Below are 25,415 nucleotides of genomic sequence, written 5' to 3' on the forward strand. Positions count from 1 at the left end.
ACTCACTTTATTGACTTCGTACTACTAAGCGGCCTTGGTTTGCGATGTGCTGCTGAACGACGCATCGACATGCGTCTCAAAAATTGCTGAAAGCTATTGCTCACTCTAGATGTCGCTGCGTTCGAATTTCCTTTGTCACGTTGCTTTTGCTGTGTACTATGCACCAAACAACCTGGCGATGATTTATTACGCGTTACCGGCTGATGAGCCTTACTAACAACGCTACCTTCAAAAGCACTTTGCGGCTGCCACGATTGCGTACGCATCGGTAATGCCTCACCACCAACTTCAACACCTGTATCAACTGACAACATACTATTACCAATAACACCGCTGATATAACTTGGTGCGCTGCTACCAAAACTGTTGGTGAATATACTACGGCGGAGCTCAGCGGACGCCGTAGTTGATGCACTTGCGCCACTCACGCGACTACTGCCAGTGGAAATTAGTGAAGCAGGTCGCTGTTGATTATGTCGATATCGTTGTGAGCCACGTCGTCGTCGTCTTAAGATTACATCTTCAGTTTGGCATTCATCGATGGGTAATGGTGCATCGTAGAAGAGATGGCGTGAGCCATAAAAGTTGGAGCGTTGCCGTGATAGTGGCGTATGAGCGGTGATCGCAGCGCTTGCAAGTGTAGCATGCACGCTGCCAATGAGATTTGTGTAGACGCTACCACTGCGACAGCGGCTAATGGAGGGGAGTGACTGTAAAGAGAAAGAGAGAATATCGTTTTAAATTTGAGACAAATATATGCAGGTACAAAATTGTTGAAAAATGGAGCTAAGGTAAACCTAGTACATTAACTAGCCTTACAGCTACTGCCTCTAACAACAGACTTATGGTGTGTTAATGCTGCAACGCGAAGCTATATGACCACAGTGGTATCCTAAGAAGACTACTCGATGTAGGTTCGATAACAGATTATCTTTCACCTACATTGAATTATAACTAGATCTTTAAGTTAAGGATACCCTCGAGAACGTATTGGTCACTCGACATCGTATGTAAGGAGGGTGTCACCTCATTTTACACTGACGTGTCCAAAATAGACTGCGGTGTTACTGCAGGGGACTTCCCCAAAGTCGCGCACAAAATCAGTTTTTCAAGCTCAGCTAGAATATTTCAAACAGTGCTACGAGTAATAATTAAGGCCTGTTGTTTTCTGTTTGAAAACTCTCTAATCGGTCGACAGGAATGAATATTCACAACTTACGTCCTCCAAGAAAAAAAATTATTTTACTTGAATTTTATCCACACCTTCGCCTTCCACAGCAAACATCCCGGGCAAGCGAACATCAAAAATTTAGGAAGAACTTTTTTCAATAAGACAAAGGTTTTTCTATGCGGGGTCGCCCCTCGGCAGTGATTTGACCATGCAAAGCTTCTCAGTGAAAACTCATCTGCTTATCAGATGCCGTTCGAAGTCGGCGTAAACTATGTAGGTCCCATTCCACCGGCTGTTTTCAGGGTTCGCGGTATGCTAAGCATTGATAGGCTTCAAACCTTCTCTATTTTTTCAGGTACTTTCCTTTTTTAGTGGCCGTCCAGTGTGCAGAAGAGGCTTTACAATTACTATAAATATCCGATGGAAGAGACCACACGGACACCACAGCATTCTTTCGCATGCATAAAGTGCTGTCGAGGCTTTCTTTACTCTCTCCTCCGCGTTGAACTTTCGCGACAACTTACTGTCTAGAATGATTCCTAGATATTTGGTACAAGGTTTCTTCCACATTGAATCGCCTGTGCAGTTGAAGTTTGATAACGAAAGTTACAATTTTCAGTACGTTCTCTTTGCAGCTCGAGATTACCCAAGTTTATCCGAAACTTGCTCCTTTCCACCTAATGCGTTTGTAAAACCGGTCTAAGTTGACGAAAATAGCTTTGTATCGGAATCTAAATTCTATCTCTGGCCCTCTCCTGTTAAAACTGCAAGTTTCCTTGAACTCCCGTTAGAGGATATTGATATGCTTCATCAACAACAACCAATTTTCGAAATGTATAAGAAAGCCTTTTTAGCAAGTGGGGATTCAAGCCAAGGCGAGGCATGGATGTCTTCTAAGAGTGTGTCTATGTTAAAAACTCTATGCTGGTTAGTTTTAAAACTTGTAAGGGGAAGACCCAGCGTATTGTTTATGTGCGTTTGTGTTGCCACGCTTAAAATACTTTGTATCATACTTCACTTGAGCTGCAGCATGACTCACAGCTCTACTGAGCAGTATGTATGTCCCTTAAGACCACAGATAGATCATAGTGTTTGAGTCCTCCAAGGATTGGATTTCTGTCAGTTGCCTCTCCCATTTCTCCGGTCGTGCCGTATGAACAAATCTTTGAAACTTTCTCGTCGTTGATCACCTCAACTTTTTCGTTCTTGATAGTCCTAGGGTCTGAAATATATTCTTTCACAAGCGTATATGGACAGTAGTGAAAATTATTATTTTATTAGTTTTTTTAAAGCATTCGACGACTTCTTTCCCAAATAGAGACAGAGTCACTCAGAGTACTCGTTTGCCGTTTCATCGTTAGACGCGCAAAAAAAACATTTTTTGCATTGGTACTTCTAAGTTGCCGCTACTCAATTAATTCCTGGAACAATTCTGAGTTGGAAAAGAATACACTCAAGTGAAAAGCCAGAAGTGGGTGATATAATTTATAAATGGCATCTGCGTCAGATAAACTACAGTTGGTGACCACAGGTTAGGTTAGGTTGAACTGGCCTGTACATGAGGAACTCACATAGACTGAATGAGTCCATAGTGGTACAAGAAGTTAGTTTAACGACTAAAAACCCTATGGAAAACCAGGACCTATGTTATAAATTAACTAGTCCTCTTGGCAAATACTAGAAGCTGTGTAGGACCTATGCCACTTGCTGTTTCTAGATCTGACAGCTGTATCACTCCTAATGGAGTCTTAGTCCTACAGCCCGCTCTTTTTAATATTTATTTACAACTCCTCTTTAAATCTTACATATTTAAATTTTTTGCAAATTTATTGGATTGAATTTTCGTATTTTCCAGTATAATTGCAGTAATTTGATTTCAAACAAATTTACTTGATTCATAATCAAATTTTGCAATAACTTGCAAGCAAATAAAAGCAAAAACTAAGACCAATGCGTCTGCAACAATCTCCTTTCTCCTCCTTTTCTGTATGTTTGTATATTGTTGCATGTACCCAACTCTAAAAGAATTGCTCTTAATTCACTAAACATCAGCACACACATCTACTCACCACAGACATCAAATCTTCTTCTTCTAACTCTTCATCAACACCATAGTCATCGTCCTCCTCCTCATCCTCCTTATGCTCCTCTTCAACCTCGTTAGCCTCATCGGCATCAACTTCGTCAAACTGCATGCCATTGTCATCACCACCAGCAACAGTAGCCTCATTGTCGGCAATTTTTGTTAGACCAGCTTCATGTCCAGGCATCACCATCATCACTGCAGCACCAGCAAAATCCACACCAACATCATCCATATTCAAAACGGTTTCGCGTGATGCTGAGCGTTTAGCTTTTACATTTCCCTTTGTTGTCACAACTTTACTGGACTTTGTACGCTGCAGGCCCAATTTTGTAATATTTTGATATAATTTCCAACGTTCGCGCGCTGTCCTTCCAGCAATACAGGAATTGCTACGCCAAAAAATATGCAATAGAAATTTTGTAGGTTAGTACGAGTAAGAAGCGCGTTGAAGTTTATATTGGGCGCATAAAAAAGAAATATGCATCATCATAAATTCACTTTGTTGTATATCATTCGTAAAAGTTATTTTAGAGTTTAGAGTTTTATTATGTTGACAAGAGCTTATTTTAGTTATTTTTGTTTTTGTTGACTTTTTTTTTTGTAAATGTGGCGTGTACTTATAAGGCGCTTTTGAAAATATTCATTAAGTTCAGTGCAAGCAACCAAATTTTAAATTTTATTTGTTGGAATATAAATTTTTTATAAACTTTCTTAATCGGGTAGGTCAAGAATTAAAATGTGTGTTAGTGGAATGACGTTGTAATAGTCATTTTATGCTTTTTATGCCTCCGCTTAAAAATAATCGTTATTTCATGAATTAGTTCCTACTTTTTAATCATATAAAGTCTTTATTATTGTGGTCTACTATTACATAATGCAGCCAAAAGCAAAAATTTTTTTTTTGTTATAAGCAGTTATTATTTGCAATGATTTTATTATAATTTTTATTTTCTATCAGTCATTTTATCATTACATTATTTCACGTTTTACAGATTTTTAGTTTTCTCCCAAAATTAATCATTTTTCGGTTTTTGTTTCTATGAATAAAAGGTAAGTACAGTCGTTGCATAAAGTTGTTTGTTTCTGATTAATTTGTAACTGTTCGGCCGGGGTGCGTCTGATCCTTGCGAGAGGTGAGCGCACCGGGTCGATCTCAGTGGGAATATGCGTGTGGAAATAGAGAAATAAGAAAGTATACGCGATTTCTCGTTATAATGGATGTAATTTATTATGTGAATATATATATAACCTGGTTACAATATTACCTGAATATATTCTTGAAAACAGTGGAGATCGTTGGCGGCAGATGCGTGCTGGTTGGCTGTTGAAATCAAAGAGGCCGGTTGTATAGCAAGCTACAACCCTTGACCCGCAAAATCCTCCGTTTTGGAGGGGAAAGGCACCCACACATCAACCCCGACATGCATATGCATGAGTGCTGACAAAAAACACACATACACGTACATGTACATGCATGCCCATGCATGTGGCGGTGATGGTGTGGGTGGTTACAAATTAATTCGAGTATCGATTCGCAGGGTTGCATTGGGGGGATCGCAGACAGATGCGGAAAAAGTTAGGCATCCTGCCTAAACATGCCGGCCCCCCTTGCGATACGCAACATCGTTTTCCGCCAATGACTTCCGCTGAAACGAGAAAAATGACTATAAGATTTACACACTAAACTTAATCTAAATGACGAGTTCGTCTGACGACGCAAAATGGCCGGGAATCCTTTCCGAATTGCTTCACATGCCACCTGAGCTAAGATGAAAAAATTAGCGGTTATGAACAGTTAAGTGAATATTTCTTGCCATTGAATTATACATAAATATAGAAATTCAGAATGTAATATGTTTATAGTCGATGGCCAGTAAGGCTGGGCGAAGAGGCCGAGGTCTCCGTTCCAGAGTGGCACCATTTTTTTGTTATTCTTTGGTTTTTGTCGTTCCGGATGGAGAGGCCGAGGTCTCCATTCCAGATTTGCGGTTTTTTTGTTGGTGGGACGAAGAGGCAGAGGTCTCCGTTCCAGACTCGAGGGTTTTGAGGTTTTTCTGGGCTGGACGAAGAGGCCGAGGTCTCCGTTCCAGCGTATAACGTGTCGTGTCGCTCTCAGGTCGACTGTGGCATTTTATGTATGTTCCAGGGCGAGTGGTCGTGAGGTTGGTTAGGTGATGCGCGTTTTCGCTGCAGCGCATGTATTTCGTCAGTTGTGTATTATATTATTACCCTACAAAACACTTGGTCACAAAACCTGCCCACGCCCATGCAAATGTGACTACGAATATAACCTATCACCATAAAATGACTAGTCAAATGACGTGGAATGACCAGAGCGTTTTGCCAGGTAGTAAGTGCTGTGATTTCGAGCAGCTTATGCATTTCAACAAAACCAGCAAGATTGCGGTGTATGGGAGGTTGGAACGGGCGTGATTCCAAGCCACCCGCGCAAAATTAGTGGTTTTCGTGATACGCGTGTTGTTTTATTAACAAACGTACGTTAAGATAGATGAATAAACCGAGTTTAAAACTAAGCGTAGAGGCTGACGAAGGTATGGATTTAAGGTTGTAGCTATTCACTGACTTGTTTTATATATTAGCGAAGATTAGTCGTTATTGTGTGATTTTAATGTTTATATATAATATGACTTTTAATTTATTTCTTAAACTACGGTTGCCAATTTTTATTTGATTTAGAGTTTTTATTGATTTTGTTTACGATAAGAACTAACCATTATTTTTTATCCCTATTTTCATGGATTAAGTCATCGAGACTTTTCTATCACACTATAATAGGTATTACCCAAACCTGTGAAATTTGAATTAGCATTAGCAACCAATTACCTAGATGCCTATTTTAATGGCCAATGATTATTCCAGTTGTTCTGAGAAATGCAATTACTTATTGATTACCATTAGAAAAAAATCAAAAAATAATCATGATCTCCGTTTATTGAAAAAAATCAAAAATAATCAAAAAAGGCTTTTTAATCAAAAAAATCTAAAATAATCAAAAGTAATCAAAAAAGGTTTACTATTGCATTCTAAAATTTACTTGTATGTAGAAATTATCCCGTGCATGTAATAAACGAGAACTTTTCTTTCAACAAAGCGGAAAAATAATCAAAAAAATCAAAATATCGAAAATTTTTATGACTTGATTATTGATATTAAAGAAAAACAAGTAAGGACTGTCTTCGGCTGTGTCCAAGACTTCATACCTTTCATGAATGGGGCTGAACAATAATCTTATCCCGTTCGTAATCTCCAAATAATCGGATGTATAAGATAAGAAATATATAGTGAACAGATGTACATACATAAACGATCTTTAAGATAAATTTAAAATAAAAAATGGCAAAAAAACCCCTTTAACTGAATGATCGGTTGTATGGGATATATATTATATACAGCTCGGATCGAAATGATTTTTACAGGAAATCTTCTATGATATATTAAAATATATATCACCAAGTTTCACGTGCTTATATTGGAAATTAAGGGAGAAATGGCTAAAAATCTTTCTATCTGAACGATCGGTTGTATGGGATATATATTATATATAGCTCCGATCGAAATGATTTTTTCATGAAATCTTCTATGATATATTAGAATAAATATTACCAAGTTTAACGTTTTTATTTTGGAAATTAAGGGAGAAATTGCCAAAAATCTTTCTATCTGAACGATCGGTTGTATGGGATATATACTATATATAGCTCCGATCAGATTGATTTTTTCAGAAAATCTATGATATATTAAAATACATATCACCGAGTTTCACGTTTATGCCTTCTAAATTAAGGTAGAAATGGCCAAAAATCTTTCTATCTGAACGATCGGTTGTATGGGATATAACTATATATAGCTCCGATCAAAGTGATTTTTTCAGGATATCTTCTATCATATATTAGAATATATATCACCAAGTTTCACGTAAATACTTTCTAAATTGCGGCAGGAATGACCAAAATCGTCTTATCTGAACGATCGGTTGTATGGGAGATATATGTTATAGTGGTCCGATCCTACCGGATCCGAAAAATGTCTAATATAATACAAAAATACATCTTTGTTCCAAATTTCATTGAGATATCTCAAAATTTGAGGGACTAGTTTGCGTTCAAACAGACAGACGGACGGACATGTCTATATCAACTCAGTTCGTTGACCTGATCAATTCGGTATACTTAATGGTGAGTCTCTCTTCTATATTTCTCAACGTTACAAACATCGGACCAAAGTTAATATACCATTTCATGTTCATGAAAGGTATAAAAACAATTTGTATAAAGCAATATAAGCATGTCTCGCTAATCAAATACAGATGATATTATTTTTGATTTTTTTCAATAATCGTAAAAAATCATGATTTTATAGTGATTATTTTTTTAGTCAATTGGAAAGTAAGCATTAAAAATAGAAACTAATGGCAAGTAATCATTAAATGGCTTTTTAAAGACAATAAACAGTTGAACGGGTAATCATTACCATTAGTAATCATTAGTTAACAGGTCTGGTATTACCTTGTCATATTAATACCATACTTTTTTATACAAATCACGTAATTATATTGTAATTTTAATTAGTCGTACTTCATTTATACCGAAAAGTACTAAATTTTTAGTCAATCAATAATTTAAGAATTTTATTAGTTTTTATTAAACGTAATCTTTATATTATTTTATTTGTTTTCTATCAAATTAAGTTATAAACATTTGACTTTTTAATTTAAGATCGAACGCTATTTTCTGAATAATTAATTTTTTTCCAATATTCATAGCAAATTATTTTGTTTTTTTTTTTCTAACAAGTAAATTTTTAATAGATGACTTACAAATTTTATTGGATTAATTCCTTAAATAATTTATTTTATTTTTTCTATCAAGTGACTTAGCCCCTGATTTTATTTATTTTAATGCATTAATTGCAATTATTTCAAATTCAAAATAATAACTTTTTCTTTATTAGCAAATATTGTTTCTAAATTTTAGTTCACTGAAAGATTTATTTGAATAAATGCAAACCGTTTCGTTATTCTTTTCTTTCTAATGCCTAATTTGTTACCTTTTTTCAGTTTATCAATATTTTATGGATTTCGTTTTTATTACAAAGTAAGTTCGTTGGGTTATGTTATTACTAAATATTTCTCGGTAAGAATAAATGATTATTTTAAAAATTTGTTTCAATCAAAAATAATCAAAAATCCATTGTTTTTGATTAAGATTAATAAATAATAAGGAATTTTTTCCATACAGTGGTTTATTTATATTTTTAATAAAACAACTTAAGTTTTTAATTTACGACTTATTATTTTATGATTATTTAAGTCAAGTGTGTGCTCCTTTTAAAGGATTTTAATGATTTTTCAATATAATTTGCTTCAACGTAATACAATTTATTACATTTTAGCTAAGCGTGGGGCAGTTGAGGGCGAGCAGTTTAATGTGAGTTATAAGGGAGTAATTTGATGTGCTTGTAGGCGTATGAGTCGTGGCACAGTGGATGACGTACCCGACTCACACGTTTGGGGTTGCGGTTTCAAAGCCCACTGCAAGCAAGCATTTTTTAAATTTATTATCTTTTTTTATTTTATTAATTTTTATTTTAATGGACTGTATGTTATTTTACTTAGAGAGAGGTCACTATGTACCTGTTGCACCATGTACTTATTCATTGGGGGCGAGCACTGGGGGCTCCAAGGTATTGGCTGCGGGATGAGCCACCTTGTTTTGCTTTGAAAAACCCCTATTACACCTTGTATTTATTCATTGGGGGCGAGCACTGGGGGCTCTGAGGTTTCGCTCTAATGAGCCACCTCATCTTCTATTTGAAGAACCCTTAAAAAATGTGATATGGAGGCGAGCACTGGGCTCTGAAGTATTGGCACCCCATCTTCTACTCGCAGAACCTCCTCTTTAAATTAAAAACTAAAACTATATCTTTAGAATATTTCACTAACAAGTTGAGAATTACAAACACACTCAATGGCTAATGAAACAAACGAAAGAAAAAAGTCATAGTTTAAGTCGCTTAAACACATTTTTTCTATCAAATTAATTTATAATTTGTGACTTTTATTGTTTTGTACTGTTTTTTGTTATTGATAAAGATTAATCTTCTGTAATACTTCCAATTTTTTTTGAAAAAACATGTATAGTCCATATTATATAACAGTTTTTCTAAACTATATTCAATAAATTTTTTTTTACCAAATCATGCATGCACTCGATAAAAAATAGCAGTTGTTTTATTCTTGTATTTTTAGATTATAATTTTCATTTATTTTGATTTTTGTTCTATCAAATTATTTATTAATTTATTCATCAATCATGGAAATTATTTCATCATTATTGATTTTCAATTTTTCGTTCGATTTTCTGATGTTGATTAATTATTTTTTATTTTTAAAAAGTATATAAATTAAATATACAAATAAATCCCCTGTAATGATTTTTACTCCTTTTTTTAAATATATTTGTAGTTTTTACACAAAATTTAGTGAATTTTTTATAGGTTCATTTTTAATAAAGTAATAATTTTTTTCCCACCACTAACTAAAGCCAGAGTTGTGGTATCTAAATTTTTTGTCTTTAAGATAAATGATTAAGATTTAGATTCTATTATTGAAGTTTCCAATATTTAAGATTCTATTACTTTATGATTTTTTTAGGATTATTTATTTTATGGTTTTTTATTATTATGATTTGATTATTATTATGATTGCGATTATTTTATGATTAAGATTGAACGTTTTTCGCAACTCTTTTTTAATTTAGCGGTAATGAGTAACTTAACTTTTTTCGTTTTAAAAATAGTGAATTCTTTTACACAAATGTTTTAGATTAAGGTTTTATAATTATTTTATAATATTTTTTTTACTTATGATTATTTTAATATTATATTATTCATGATTATAATGATAATTTATGATTATTTTATGATTTTGATTGATCTTATTTGCACTTTCTTAATTTAAGCGTAAGTTTAATTCTTTATATAACAAATTAAATTTTTTTATTATATCTTTATAGTAAAAACAGTTCTATTTAGTGCTTTGTTAACAAAAGATTTTTCGACCATCGCGTAGCAAATTTAACATTGACTGAAAATCGACTAGCTGTCATTCGATTTGCATATAAAAAACAATATTAGAATAGTCGAACCCTTTACTAATCGCATGTAGACAAGTAGTCGATTAGTGATAATCCAATATTTTACTATATAACTTTTACTAATCGACTAAACGATTATTCGAATAGTCGAATATCAAGAGCTCTATTTTTTTTTTTTTTTTTTGTTCTGAATTTTACTGTTTTCCATAAACATAAACCTTATATTAATCAATTGAAATAATTATATTAAAATTTCTCCCAAATTTTTTTTTTTTTTTTTGCAATTAATAAGTCTTAAGACATTGTTTGTTTGTATAATTTTGTTTGCTCCATATCTATAATAAATACTTCGCGAACTTCATTTTTTGTTCAAATTTTATGGCTTTAATGTAATGTTGCATTTTTCTTCGGAAAAATCTTCAAAAGCAATTCATATAACCAATTTATTAATTCCCTGCCAATTATACACCGTTTTCAATTTTCCATTTACATGCAATATTTACTCACCTCTCATTATTTTCCGCCCTCGCGTTTGCATTGGCAATAATTGTTTGCCACTTGGCAACAATATGGGGATATTTCAATTCGATATCCTTATAATCGCCTGTGGCTTCCAGTTGGCCATTTTTCATGACAATTAACTGTGATTTGTTGGTTGGTTTATTGGTGATAAAAGCATAGGCCGGGCGCACAAGTAGCAACAACCATAAAATTGGAATCAAAAGCGGTAAGCCAACAAAAAAAAAAAAAACAAGAAGCATGTCAACAAATTCATTCAATTTAATTTGAGTGGTAAAATAATGGTGCAAATATGAAAAGAGTAATATAATTATAACAAATATAGTTCAGTGCAAAAATACATAGAAGAAGGAGACTAAAAAGTAAAGCTAATATGGAATAGAGCGGTTGCGAGAAAATCATCAACCAAAATCCGTCAACAAAAATATATTATTTGAGGAATTGAAAGCTCTAGTCATAGAAAAAAATAAGTTAAACAGAGATCGCAAATAACAATTTCCGAAACCAACATTTTCAATCAAACCAATTATTTAATGACCACTATTTTATTAACGGTTAAAAACGGGTATTGCTGGTTTCGGTTTCCCACGGAGAACGACCGCTTTTTAGGCAAAGGGAATGACCAGTGACCGAGGAAACCCGTTCTGTTAAGATCTATAAGTATATATACTAGAAGACCCGGCATTCGTTGTTCTGCATTAAATTTTGCCTATCTGCACACATTTTAATACGCTTTTTCCGTCTAACTCTGCCCTCCCCCCCCCCCCCCCCCCCTCTTCACTTTTTCCTAATCCTTTTATTCACTCCTCCCTCCGTCTTTTTCGCTTCATCTATCTCCATCTTCGTCTCATTCTATCTCTTTCTCAATCTCCTTCTCTCTTTTCTCTTATCTCAATTTCTTCTCATTCCTCTGCATCCCTTATTGCCTGTCCCAGAGGGTCGTATGTATTTCATTCCAGTCCCAGTCCCACTCCGAGTCTCAGTCCCAGTCCGTCTCTGGATAATATATTACTCTGTACTAAAGCACTCATAAACAGCTTTCATTTGATATCCATATTGTATAAACACTGTCTAGGCATTCACTGGCCCACGTTTTGGCTTATATCTCGAGGCCCTAGTCACCCAGTGGTATGAAAATTACCCTCTACTAAAGCACTCATCAACAGCTTTCATTGGTTATCCATATTCTATAAACACATTCCAGGGGTACTCGGGTCCACGTTTCGGCCCATACGAAACCTATGTAGTAACTACCACGTGAAGTTTACGCAACTTGTGTGAAAGTTTGAACAAAATCGACCGACGCATCTGTTCAAACACCGGCGACCAACTAACACACATTTCAGCCTTTCTTTTTATATATATCGATTTTTATTTTTCACACTTCACTATAATATTAAAACGAAATACAGATTTTCGTTGCTTTTGAAATTCAGCTTAAAAATTGCACATGGAACAACTAAAGACTCTCCTGAATTAAAAAAAATATCATAGTACCTCTAAATCGCGGGCCCCCTCGGAAACACCGGGCCCGGGGCTAACCCTCTTCAACTCTTCGATAACAAATGTTACTGATAATATTCGGATAACTTGTCGATACTTACTTACTTAATTAATTGGCGCTTAACCGTCTAAACAGTTATGGCCGTCCAACAAAGCTCGCCAGTCGCTCCTTCGCTCCGCCAACCGGCGCCAATTGGGCCACCAAGGGAGTTTAAATCGTTTTCCACCTGGTCCTTCCAACAGAGTGGGGGCCGCCCTCTACACCTGCTTCCATAGGCGGGTTCCGATAGAAACACTTTCTTGGCCGGAGCATCATCTTTCATTCGCATAACATGGCCTAGCCAGCGCAGCCGCTGCGTTTTAATTCGCTGGACTATGTTGATGTCTGCGTATAGCTCTTACAGCTCATCATTAACTCTTCTTCGGTACTCGCCATCGCCAACGCGTCTCTACGTCCATAAATCTTTCGAAGAACTTTTCTCTCGAACAGTCCCAAAGCCGCTTCATCTGCTGCTGTCATGGTCCATGCCCATATAGCAGGACGGGTACGATAAGTGACTTGTAGAGTATGATTTTCGTTCGCCGAGAGAGGACTTTACTTTTCAATTGCCTACCTAGTCCAAAGTAGCATTTATTGGCAAGATTGATTCTTCGCTGGATTTCAGTGCTGATGTTGTTGCTAATGTTGATGCTGGTTCCCAAATAAACGAAGTCTTTTACTATTTCGAAATTATGGCTGCCAAGAGTAGCGTGGTTGCCAAGGCGCATATGCGCTGACTCTTTGCTCGATGACAGCAGGTACTTCGTTTTGTCCTCATTCACCATCAAACCCATCTTTACCGCTTCTTTTTCCAGCTTGGAGTAAGCAGAACTAACAGCGCGGGTGTTTAGGCCGATGATATCAATGTCATCAGCATATGCCAGTAATTGCACGCTTTTATAGAATATTTTTCCAGTGCGATTAAGTTCTGCAGCTAGTATAATTTTCTCCAGCATCAAATTAAAGAAATCGCACGACAGGGGGTCACCCTGCCTGAAACCTTGTTTAGTTTCAAACGGCTCGGAGAGGTCCTTCCCAATTCAGAGCTGATGCTGTTGCTCAACGTCATTTTGCACAGCCGTATAAGTTTTGCGAGGAAACCAAATTCAGACATAGCGGCATATAGGCAGCTCCTTTTCGTGCTGTCGAAGGCGGCTTTAAAGTCGACGAAGAGGTGATGTGTGTCGATTCTCTTTTCACGGGTTTTTCCAAGATTTGGCGCATTTTGAAAATCTGGTCGATGGTAGATTTACCACTGATAAGGCCCAATCAGCCGGTTCACGGTGGGCTTCAATCTTTCGCACAATACACTTGAAAGGACCTTATATGCGATATTAAGAAGGCTGATTCCACGATAGTTGGTGCATTTTGCAGTATACCCCTTCTTGTGGACTGAGCAAAGAACACTTAGATTCCAATCGTCAAGCATGCACACGTCCGCCCACATTTTGCGAAGAAGTTGCTGCATGCGCCTTACCAACTCCTCGCCGCCATACTTGAATAGCTCCGCAGGCAATCCATCAGCGCCCACGGCCTCGTTGTTTTTCAATCTGGTTATTGCTATTCTAACTTCGTCATAATCGGGCGGGGGGGACATATATTCCATCATCATAGATTGCGGGATCGGGTTCGTCATCTCTGCGCGGTGAATCGCTGCGTCCATTTAGGGGAGCAGAGAAGTGTTCCCTCCATAATCTAAGCACTCTCTGGACATTAGTTACAAGGTCGCCGTTTTCGTTCCTACAGGAGTTTGCCCCGGTCGTAAAACCTTCCGTCTGTCGCCGTATTTTTTGGTAAAATTTTCGGGCGTTATTCCTGGTGGCTAACAGCTCAAGCTCCTCGCCTTTCTGCTTCTGCTTTTTTCTTCCTGAAAAGGCGTATCGCTTCCCTTTTCAGCTCAGGATAGCGTTCACACACTCCTCTTGTTGTACTCGCTTTTAACGTAGCCCTGTAGGCAGCGTCTTTTCTTTCGGTTGTTACGCGGCATTCTTCATCGTACCAGTTGTTTTTTCGTGGCCGCGCTGAGGCGGGTGCATATTTTGGGTGCAACGAGATAATGGTCCGAGTCGATGTTAGGTCCTCAGATCGTGCGCACATCTAAAACACTGGAGGCATACCGTCCGTCTATAACAACGTGATCGATCTGATTGCGAGTATTTCGATCAGGAGTCAGCCATGTAGCTTGATGTATCTTTTTATGCATGAACCATGAACCTCGTGCTGGATATGACCATGTTTCGAGCACCGGCAAAGTCAATCAGCCTCAGTCCGTTAGGAGAAGTTTCATTGTTTAGGCTGAACTTTCCGACTGTAGGGCCAAAAACACCTTCTTTGCCCACCCTGGCGTTAAAGTCGCCAAGCACGACTTTTATATCGTGACGGGGGCAGCGCTCGTATGTGCGTTCTAATTGTTCATAAAAAGTGTCTTTCACCTCATTGTCTTTCTCCTTGTCGATAACGAACTAGTAATATGCCCATAACAATCCCGTTATATTAATAGTCCGATAATTTTGGTGCGAATATTTTTATTTTTTATTTTTTTACGGAACTCTATTAGCTCCGGCCCTTATTAGTATCCTAGTGTATGGTAGAGTTGGGCATTCTTTGCTGCCCTGCTCTCCGCAGCTTCTGCATATGCTCTTATGCTGGGATCTCCATTCTCTCTGCATTCAGCCCAAGCGGCCAGTATCACATGATTGCGGCAGTAATCCTAAAGATTTCTTTTCTTGACCTATTTAAGAGTTCCTCTGTTCTTCTACTATGGTGATTCGGCCAGGTTTGCTAGGTTATCTTGCAGCTGTCCAAGGAGTATCAGTTGGAGATTACTAACTCCTTGAATCAGCTATGTACGTTTCTTTTGATTGACCTGAGTGGATGATGCATCTCGACCGCCTACGCTGCCTCCAGCATTGCCCCTGCCCTTGCAAGGTCGTCTGCCTTGTCGTTGGTCTCGATGTTCCTGTGGCTAGGTACCCATATAAGTTAAGTTCTTCTTCTTGCATATCGGTTATTATCCGTGATAAACCCTGTTGCTTTTTCTGGTGAACAGTTAAATGCAATCTCTGATTACAAATGAGCTACACAAAGCAGCTTTTCAAATATGCCTTTAAGAAGCATAAGATGAAATAAGATTAATAACATTTGAGCTTTCTTCGCACTTCAATATTAAATAGAATCCAATTTTCTTCTGGCAACTTTCAATCAAATCTCATTTTACTTATCTAATTTCTTACTAATATACCCTGCAAAAAATCGTGTGATTAATCCCTAAAGAGATTGGTCTCCAGTTGATCTCTATAGTCTACATTTGGCCATAATTCATCCCCTTAAGTCCCTTTCATATATATTAAGAACTATTAAAAAAAGCGACAACGAAATAGGTAAAATAAAAAAGATTTCAGGTGATTGAATCGATTAAAAAACGGAGCCCGATGCCGAACCTAAATTACTAAGACTTAACGACTACGCCGGAGTTAGGGTTAAATTTTCTAGAATCATATATATTATTTCTAATTGCTGTTTTTATGAACGGGTCCCGTTTTCGTCTTATTTGGAATCCAAATCCAAATAAAGTTTTGGTTGTAAAGATGGAGATTCGCGCTATTAGCGAGCTTTGGGAAATTTTGGTCGTAGTGCTTTTGTTTAGCTATATAATATTAAAATAATTTGTTAAAAATAAACGATTGTGAGCACACAAAGAAATCTATTTGTAATATGGCACTATTGTGAATATTTGCACTGAATTACCGGAAGTTGCTATTGTACGCTAGATTACAGCGCAAGCTGTATTGTACCCTAGATGGCAGCGCAAGCTGTACGTTTTAATTGATTGGCTGCAGTTGCTATTGTACGCTAGATGGTCGCGCAAGCTAATAGAACAGCTGTTTTCTGTTGATATTTGATTAGAGACTTTTATATTGGTTGCGCAAGATGCGCACGGGTCAGGCTCGTATTTTTTATTCCTTTTTGAAAAGCGGTCGAACAACTTACATTAAATAAATTTTGTGGCTTTGTCAAACCCTTTGATTGTGTTTCTGCCATGAAAAATGCGACTGGTCCCTATTTGAAGCGGCAAGGGAGTAGGCTTCATATGTTCCCATAACGGGTATAAATGGGTACAGTTAGTCCCTTCATAAAACATGCTCAAACAAAAGGGAACAGTTCAACGCATTCAACGTACAAAGAAATCAAAACTGGCATTAGTCGCATACTCCTTTGCGACTCATCCTAGACTAATCGCATTTTTTGCAGAGTATCTCCTTATTCATGACGCATACATTGATATTAACTGTCACCTCCTCCTTCTCTTCTTGCACCAAACATTTCTATTGCACTTACATAATCTGCTTGCTGTGTCAGTTGCAATTGTTGTGTCACCAATACAACGGTACGTTTAGCCTTGAGCAGCATACGTTTTATGCTCTGTTCAAAAATATGACGTGCCACCTCATTGTCCAACGATGAGAAAGGATCATCCTTTGAGGGAAAAAAAAACATAAAAAAAACATAAATGGAAAAAAGTGATGGATTAACATTGAATGGTTGAAAATAGAATGAATGCGCACAATAAAAAAATTTGTGCTTATAAAAATATGGATAACAATAAACTGTCACATCAGCAAACAAACAAAGATTGGTAGGAAGTGCTGTGTGTGTGTGGGTGTGTGTGTATGTGTGTGTGTGTGTGTGTGTGCGTCTGTGCTTACATTGTAATCTATGGCGCGTAAATGTTAGCTAGTTGACAGTTTAAATATTTTTATGTGATGTTCACAACGGTGTTTGTTTCACGTAAAAGACAATTTATGCTGATTGCGCATAACAAAATTGATAGCAAAGTTAGTTTATATGCGAACTTAGGGTTTCTGTAAGTTAAAATAAAATAAGAATTTAAAACTTTTTCTTTTATAAAGTACACTAACTTTTTGAGATATTTCATAAAAGTTAAAAAAAATGCATAAATGTATGATTATAAATATTTTTTTAGTATCTTTTTTAAGTGTCAAATAATTTTTAGTGCTCTGACTTTTTTATCATTTTATGCAAAATTAACCTTAAAGAAGTTGTTAAGTATAATAGGTTTGTTTATAAATAAAAATTTTAAACTTTTTTTCCAAAAGGTGAGTCGAAACTTGCTAACGCCTGAAAGTATGCAATGTTTGGCCATAGGAACCAAAATTAGTCTACACTTGTATAAGGCGCGGTTTTCAGTACTTGGTTAAACTAAGCTTAAACTAAGTTGGCTTAAACTCTAGTCAAATTTAAACTGCAGTTAAACTACTGAGCTTTTTTCGGTTACAGTTTAAGGCGGCATTTGGGGTAGACTTTTTTGTACGGCAACATTGGTTTTTTATTATCTAAATAATTTGTAGACACGACAACAGCTGGAATTTGCTTACCCAACAAACATTTAAAAGATATATCTGCAGCGAAATATATATATGCTTTCGGAGCTGATATCCAACAACATTCTAGTGATACTTAAACCAAATAGTTCTCAACTTGATATACAACTTCATTCTCCAATCACTATCCAACCTTTGAGAAGGTTTGTAAAATGTATAGTTCTCGAGTTGATCTCCAACGTTTGAGAGATTTTGGGAAATGTACAGTTTTTCAATGAATACCAACACATTTTTCCTACATTGGATATCGAGTTGAGGTGGAGTTGAAAAAAAATTTCCAGGGTGGTACCACTAAAACCAACAGCTGTTTATTGTGAGAAATAAACATCTGGTTAGTAGCAGTAATGAACCGTAATTAATCAAAAATATATTATGCATATTTTATTTTATTTTCATGAAAATACTGTATCGAATCTTGCTTGCACTTGAGTCCAGTTAGACAACCACAAGTTAGGAATTAACTTTTTAGCTAAATTAATAGCATTTTTTGGCTTTATAAAAAGTTCCCTCTTTTGCTTGGTACGCTATGATTCTCGAGTTGAGCCACTGTTTCGAAACAACTCTTGAGATTTTAGAAGTATGCCTAGTTATCAACATTAGCGCTAGTGGTACCCAAGCCCAAATGCTTGTTGGATATATTCAACGACATTTCGAACGAACGCAAATAACTGAGAGTTTAACTAGAGTTTTACCCTGCCAGATCGGCCGCTTAAGCTCAGCTTAAACTTCAGTTAAAGTATACTGAGAAACTGCAGAATAGGTCTAAGCGTAGTTTAACTGACAAACTGAGTTGAACTTGTACTGAAACCCGGGCCTAAATGGTTTTGGTAGGTTGCTTATGATTCTCAGCATAATTGTCCCTAAAAGTATGCAATGCACATTTTTCTGCTATTTGCACTATGCTTCTTCGTCACGAAAACTTCTCTCTATCACAAAACGACACAGAAGATTGGATAGCGCAATTTTTTTACTTGAAAATATTGTTTTGTTTTTAAGAAGCCGCCCTTTCAAATATTGTTCCTAAACAGCGTTATTATTTTTCCATCCAGAATTTTTTCACAAATTTAAAATCAATTTTAAGGTGCTTTAGTCACTTTATAATTGCATGTAGGCAGGCTTAGGAAACCGTGCATGCTCGAAATAAAACTATATCAAACTAATAAAACGAAACATATTAGTTAAAAAGAATTATATTTTCCAATCCATCTTCTGCACAACTCCGAACCCAATATAAGAAAGACGGCCTTAAAGTGGGAAATGATCGCGTTTTCAAACGGTATATGTAGATCTTTAGTTTTAGTATTCCGCAGGTCTTTTTTGAGATACGACTAATTATACTGAAAAGTGTTGCAATATATTGTCCATTAAAAACAGTATACTTTGGAATGTTAATCACACTCTTTCTGCATGTAGCTCCGCCTAAAAGTATGCTTGAAATATAGCTGTTTTTGTGGCCACATATCTAACATACATATCTGTTCATTTTCTTGCCTGGGAACCAATTCTGTGGCATGGGACCAATCATATTCGTATTCTAACTTCACGCCTTTAAGACCTTCAAAATTGGATAATTGCTATTAACTGTGTCGATCCAGAAACAAATTGATCTTTCGGGCGTAGATTGTAGCTGTGAAGAAAGCTACAGAAATTCTGGAGAAATCGTGCTTACGCTGCTGTTCTATCAATATATACATATTGTTAGTCAGGAAGCCATTAAGGCAATAATCTCACTCAGTACTTCAAAAGTCTCTTGGAATGCAATCAAGTAATAGAGATACATCGCTATTGGCAGGCCATACATCTACGTTGGGTTCTCGGTCATAAAGGGATAGAAGGTGACGAAAAGTCCAACGAGCTGGCGAAGGAGAATGCAGCAATAATGATGGTAGACGTCCCAATCCGCTTTGGAGAAATCAAAATCAGACAGTAGTTGCATATAATTTATCAGGCAGGAAAGGTTTGGATAGAATCCTACGACTTACAAATTTGCTCATATCTCTAGGTTATGATAGTCACTATCTTTGGCACATGTTTACAAATGAAGTCTCGTCAGTAACAGCAGATATAGAAAGTGCGGGCTGCGGGAAGAAACGGGCGTGTTGTAATCGTGGTCTACGCTTGCGAGCTTAAGGCTTCAGCTACTGGGGCGGCAAAGTTTCCAGGTCTTGAGGCTGCAAATAAGCTAGATGCTGGCACCTATTGGAGTTTTTTCGTTTGGTCATCAAGCAATTTCTAGTAAAACTTTAGACACGTTCAGTATGTGTGAAGTCTTTATTGACCGGTCAGATCAACCTAACCTAGCACTCAGGTATTGGTTCCTAGACGTGCGAGGTACAGTGCAGTTAGTTCCATACCTTAAATGAGGATTTCGATGTGTCCTCAAATAGTTTTAACTTGTGTTTGCTTGTTTACCTAGCGGCATTTTATAAAAAAAATGCTAGAGCACATTCTGTTAGAATTTTCGGAATTTTGTTAGGAGTCTGGGCGACTCTTTACTAAACATTGCATACTTTTAGGCATTCCATAAAATCTAAAATTAAAAGTACTAAAATACACACCAAACCTATAGCAGAGCTAGATAGATAATAATACTAATTGAGCAGATGCAGAGCATTATTGTGATATTTGAGAGAACTTGGCAGCCCACTTAAATCGCTAAAGTTTATTGTATCGGGAGTCAGCTATCAAGTGCATTAAACTTATCACGTATCAGCCGTGTAAGGAGAGGATAGAGCCGCAATACATATTAATGGCCTCCATGGATTTAAGTACTACGAACCAAACTGCTGATTTATAAACTAGTTAGTGGTAGAATAAGGTATTTTAGACTGGGTTGGGAAAATAACGTTTCAAAGACTGCTTCGGAACAAATAATACTTTTTTCTCGGCGCTCGTTTTCAGCTGTTGTAAATTTTTTTTTTTTTTTAATTATTTATAAATATTAATTGCTGAGAATATGGCAGCTACCTAATGCAGGAAGTGCCTAAAAATATGCCACAAAGATTTGGTTTCATATAGATTTCCCCAAAATTTTACAAAATTTATTGCAGCATTATTTCATTTCTTGAATAGCCCTACACCTTAATTTACTCTTTTTATTTTCAAGAAAAATATTGGCCGAATTCTGACTTTTTTCTTTTGCCTCATTTGGAATGAACGAACAGCTGGTACTCAGCTACGACCATCGCCATTCACTGACAGCCAAAACATTTCATTTCCAAGAAATGAAAATTCAGCCTAAAATTATGCAATATTTAACGTACTTTTTCTGCAAACCAAATAGTCGCTCAAAATGAAAATTATAATTTCTTTTCAATAAATTGCTTTTCATTTTTCATGCTTCATTTTTATGACATAAACAGAAAGCAAACAAACAAATAACTACATAATCGAAATATAATCTCACAGCAATCCACCTGATCATTCTACCTTGCTACCAAAAACATAAAATCTCGCGCAATCCATTTAACCAGAGAATCCAATTTAACTCGCTTTCTAGCCGCCGCCACCGTCGCCTGCATTAAGTGCTATTTTCGTAGCGAACATAACCTTCTGCGAACTACTTGGCTTTATTTTTGTTGTTGTTGTAGTTTTTTTTTTTTAATGCAGTTATGCTGTTTGTTACGTACTTACCATTATCACCACATTGGCCGATGAATAGAGTGCCCGCGCAATGGCAATACGCTGTCGCTGACCTCCCGACAAATTAATGCCACGCTCGCCAATAACCGTAAAATCCGCATCCGGCATCAGTTCAATATCCGGTTTAAGTGCACACGCCTCCAAAACGAATTCATAACGCCGTGGACGAAATGATTCGCCAAATAAAATATTTTCACGTATATTAGCATTGAGTAGCCATGGTTGTTGTGGTACGAATGCAATTGTAGAGGTTCTGTTATAATTGGATTGGCAAAGTATATAAGATTTAAAAATTATGAAAAAAAACATTTAATAAGTGGGAATAAGAACAAGTTTATATTAAGATGAACTTTTGTGCAATCGTGATTGTACTTTTTCAGAAAATGGCATAACTTCACTTTAGGTATGGAAAAATTATGGTAATTGGCAGTTAAAAATATAGCTGCCCTGCGTATTTGGTTGAGTTTGTTAGTACCAAATTAGCTTCATGATAACAATCTCTGTATATAAAAATCAAATTCTGCGTGTGTGTGTGTTCCCTATGTTAACGTATTTTTCACACCTCAGTCAGCACCAAGTTTTGGCTATGGGTTCCCTCGAAGGCGAAGGTTTCTCATATTTCAGAACAAAGAATTTTAAATTTAAATTTTTTTATCAATTTCACGTGCGCCACTGGGTGGTGCGACAAATTTTGTATGTCAGCAAAATTTACTCATACGCCATGTACATACTTAAGTGCAGAACTTTTGTTTGGTCATAGCATTGAATTCACAAAAAGCTAAAGCGTTTACATTGAGTGATTTAAAAGTTTTTATTAAATTTAAGCATTCCATTGTAAAAATACCTATCTATATGAGATGATATGAAATTTTGAGTATGAATTGTGTGTGACAAAATAAATACAAGATAGTCTCGCTTTTCATCTTTTACATATTCATTTGTATAATGATTTGTTTTGTGCCACCTGTAGCGCCACTCTCAAGATTTTCATAATTTTTTTTTTTTTCACGAAAATAATATAATATAGAGTGCCTCGCAGACTTTTACCGCCAAAAAATTGGTTTGCTTAATTTCAAAAGCAAGCCTCGCTTTCTCTCTTCCCTCTCTATCCAATACTATTATACTTTATCTTCCATTTTTCGTATCCTTGTCCTTCCGTTATTCTATTTATCTTTCTCCCACTCCTACTTCCACCCCCATTCCTACTCCTATACCCACTCCTATTAATACTCCCGCTTCACTCCTAGTCCCACTCCCACTACTACACTAAAGTACCCCGCCGACTTTGTGATGCCATAAAATTGGTTTGCCTACATTTTAGAATAAGCCCACTCTCAACTCTATCCAATTTTCTTATACTTTATCTCCCATTTTACTTCTTATTGTTGTCCTTCCCTTTTCCATTTATCTTTCTCTCACTTCCACTCATAGTCACACTCCCACTTTTTCTATCTCTGTCACCTCAATTTCCTCATATATGGAAAAAAATTGTATCTTCTTGCCTCTCCTTCCTCCTCATGTTTCATCCCTATCTCTCCTCAGTATCTTCCCCCTTTCCTTTTCTTCATTTTTTCCTCTTCTACGCCCACTTAGTTTCTCTCCCTCCCTCCCTCCCTCTATTTTTCCCTTCTTAGGGTTTCTCTCCTTCCTATCTTCCACTCACTCTTGCGCACTCCCCATTTTTATCTTCATTACCTATGTCCATTTTCTTTCCTCTCCTTCACCCTTTCTCTTCTTTCCTTATTCTCACCCTTCTCATCCTATGCGTCTCCAATTTGCATTTATGACCCTATCTCATAAATGGGAACTAAAACCCCAAACTTACGCAGCTACGGTTTTTGGAATTGGTACATCCGATCTTGATTTATAAAGTTACAAACAGATTTTACATTTGCTTTTATATATAGGATTAACGTACATATTGGCTCCCATATAGGAAAAGATAGATGTCCCAACTAGTTTGGAAAATATTAAGAGAAGGCAAGAGTTGCACATGATCGACCATGGATGCAAGCATGGGACTGTAAAGTGTCGATTATGTGTAGATCCAACAACCTTGAACTAACAAAGTATCTATCATTAAAAAGAGAAGACTGTAATCTCATGGCGTGTATTCTGACTGAACACTGCCTTCTGACGTCACGATCTTTTAAATTAGGCTTGGTCAGTGATAGCAAATGTAGGAAGTAAGGGTTGGAGGAGGAAACGATCGAGCTCATGGCTTTATATCGAAAATATGCATTCCTCAACAGTTCAGATGAAGAGTTTAGAAGCACCCATTACTTCGCATGAAACCCCATAAAAACTACAAAACTACATCTAAGAAACTTTATAAATAAATTGTATGATAACTAATTAATTTCAAAAGTGAACTTACGCCACTTTCAAAAAAATCGTCTCATAATATTAAATATACACACAAGAGAACGCTTTTTTCGAAAATAAAATAAATGAAGGTTAAAATTATTTGAGAATTATTTGAGCCATAATATTGCCTTCAATTGAATATCTTTTAAATGAATTTAATTTCGAATCTCTGAATTTGGTGACAAATACAATAATTATAGCTGTAGTTAATGTGAAACTGGGCCAGTTGAAATGCGCATTTGTGTGTATTTGCATGCACACATACATATTTAATTAACTCGTTTTGAACAGTGCAACATACACAAGAATCAATTACGTAGACAAAGTTACATACATATGTATGTATATGCTTGTATGTGTGTAAAGACAATACATTTAAATATTTATAATCTAAAACACATACACCTATACCATTCTAGCTGGCTTCTAACTTTCATTCATTTTCTTGCCTCAATGTTCCATGGTTGGCTAGACAATAAGACACATTTTCATTGTATTGTATTTTATTTGAATATTCTTATCGACGTTTCTACTTACTATTTGTTAGAATGCGACTGATGTGCATATGGTTACGTCCCTACTTGCATATGCATACACTCGCTAACAATGCCTGGCACAGTACTCATATTGTTATGTAAATTTGCAAATAATATTGAATGTACTGAGAAAGTGATTAAATCTTAGCAGCGTCATCCCACTCATATTTACTTATGTACGAATGTGTGTGCTATAAAAATATGTACATAGGTGCATATTGTAGAGAATGGCGGTTCAAAAAATGTTGTAAGCCTAGAAAAGCTATATTTTCAAGTTAACTAGAGCTCGTCCAGATGTTTATGTTAAACCGTCACAGAAGCAGCTTTACCAGAAACAAATAATTTCGGGTTTTTTGAGAAAAGCTTTGTCGATGTCTTATGTACAAAAACCGATACCGACAAGTTATTTTTATACTCAGCTGAGCGGAGCTCACAGATTATATTAATTTTGTTCGCATAACGGTAATCCTAACGGCATAAACTAATCCAGATAGATATAGACTTCTATATATCAAAATGATCTGGGCGAAAAAAGAAATTCATTTAGCCATGTCCGTCCGTCCGTCCGTCCGTCCTTCCGTAAACACGATAACTTGAGTAAATTTTGAGGTATCTTCATGAAATTTAGTATGTAGGTTCCTAGGCACCCATCTCACACCGTTGTTTAAAATGAACGAAACCGGACTACAACCACGCCCACTTTTTCGATATCGAAAATTTCGAAAAACCGAAAAAGTGCGATAATTCATTACCAAAGACGGATAAAGCGATGGAACTTGGTAGGTAGGTTGAACTTATGACATAAAATATAAAATTAGTAAAATTTTGGACAATGGTGACACTGCCCACTTTTAAATGAAGGTAATTTAAAATTTTTGCAAGCTGTAATTTGGCAGTCGTTGAAGATATCCTGACGATTTGGCAGGGACGTTACTTCTATTGCTATATGTGCGCTCAATAGCTAGCAAAATCGGATGACGAAGACGCCCACTTTTAAAAAAAAAAATTTTGCTAATTTAAATTTTAACAAAAAA

The 25,415-nt window shown here is 36.2% G+C and overlaps 1 protein-coding gene across 4 annotated transcripts in view; it reads right to left on the reverse strand.

Annotated features, from left to right (window-relative positions):
- The window catches only part of Sur (Sulfonylurea receptor), a 129,923-nt gene that overhangs the window by 20,666 nt on the left and 83,842 nt on the right, over positions 1-25,415 (reverse strand). For all 4 annotated transcript variants that reach the window (XM_067765199.1, XM_067765201.1, XM_067765200.1 and 1 more), the window contains 5 exons: positions 21,470-21,731; positions 16,773-16,910; positions 10,880-11,013; positions 3,241-3,646; positions 7-710 (listed from right to left, as the gene is read on the reverse strand). In XM_067765199.1, the coding sequence (XP_067621300.1) occupies positions 7-710; positions 3,241-3,646; positions 10,880-11,013; positions 16,773-16,910; positions 21,470-21,731 (1,644 nt within the window). The remainder of the gene's footprint in view (positions 1-6; positions 711-3,240; positions 3,647-10,879; positions 11,014-16,772; positions 16,911-21,469; positions 21,732-25,415) is intronic.

Source organism: Eurosta solidaginis, chromosome 2 (genome assembly GCF_040869045.1).
Source record: "Eurosta solidaginis isolate ZX-2024a chromosome 2, ASM4086904v1, whole genome shotgun sequence".
In the NCBI taxonomy this organism is placed as follows: domain Eukaryota; kingdom Metazoa; phylum Arthropoda; class Insecta; order Diptera; family Tephritidae; genus Eurosta; species Eurosta solidaginis.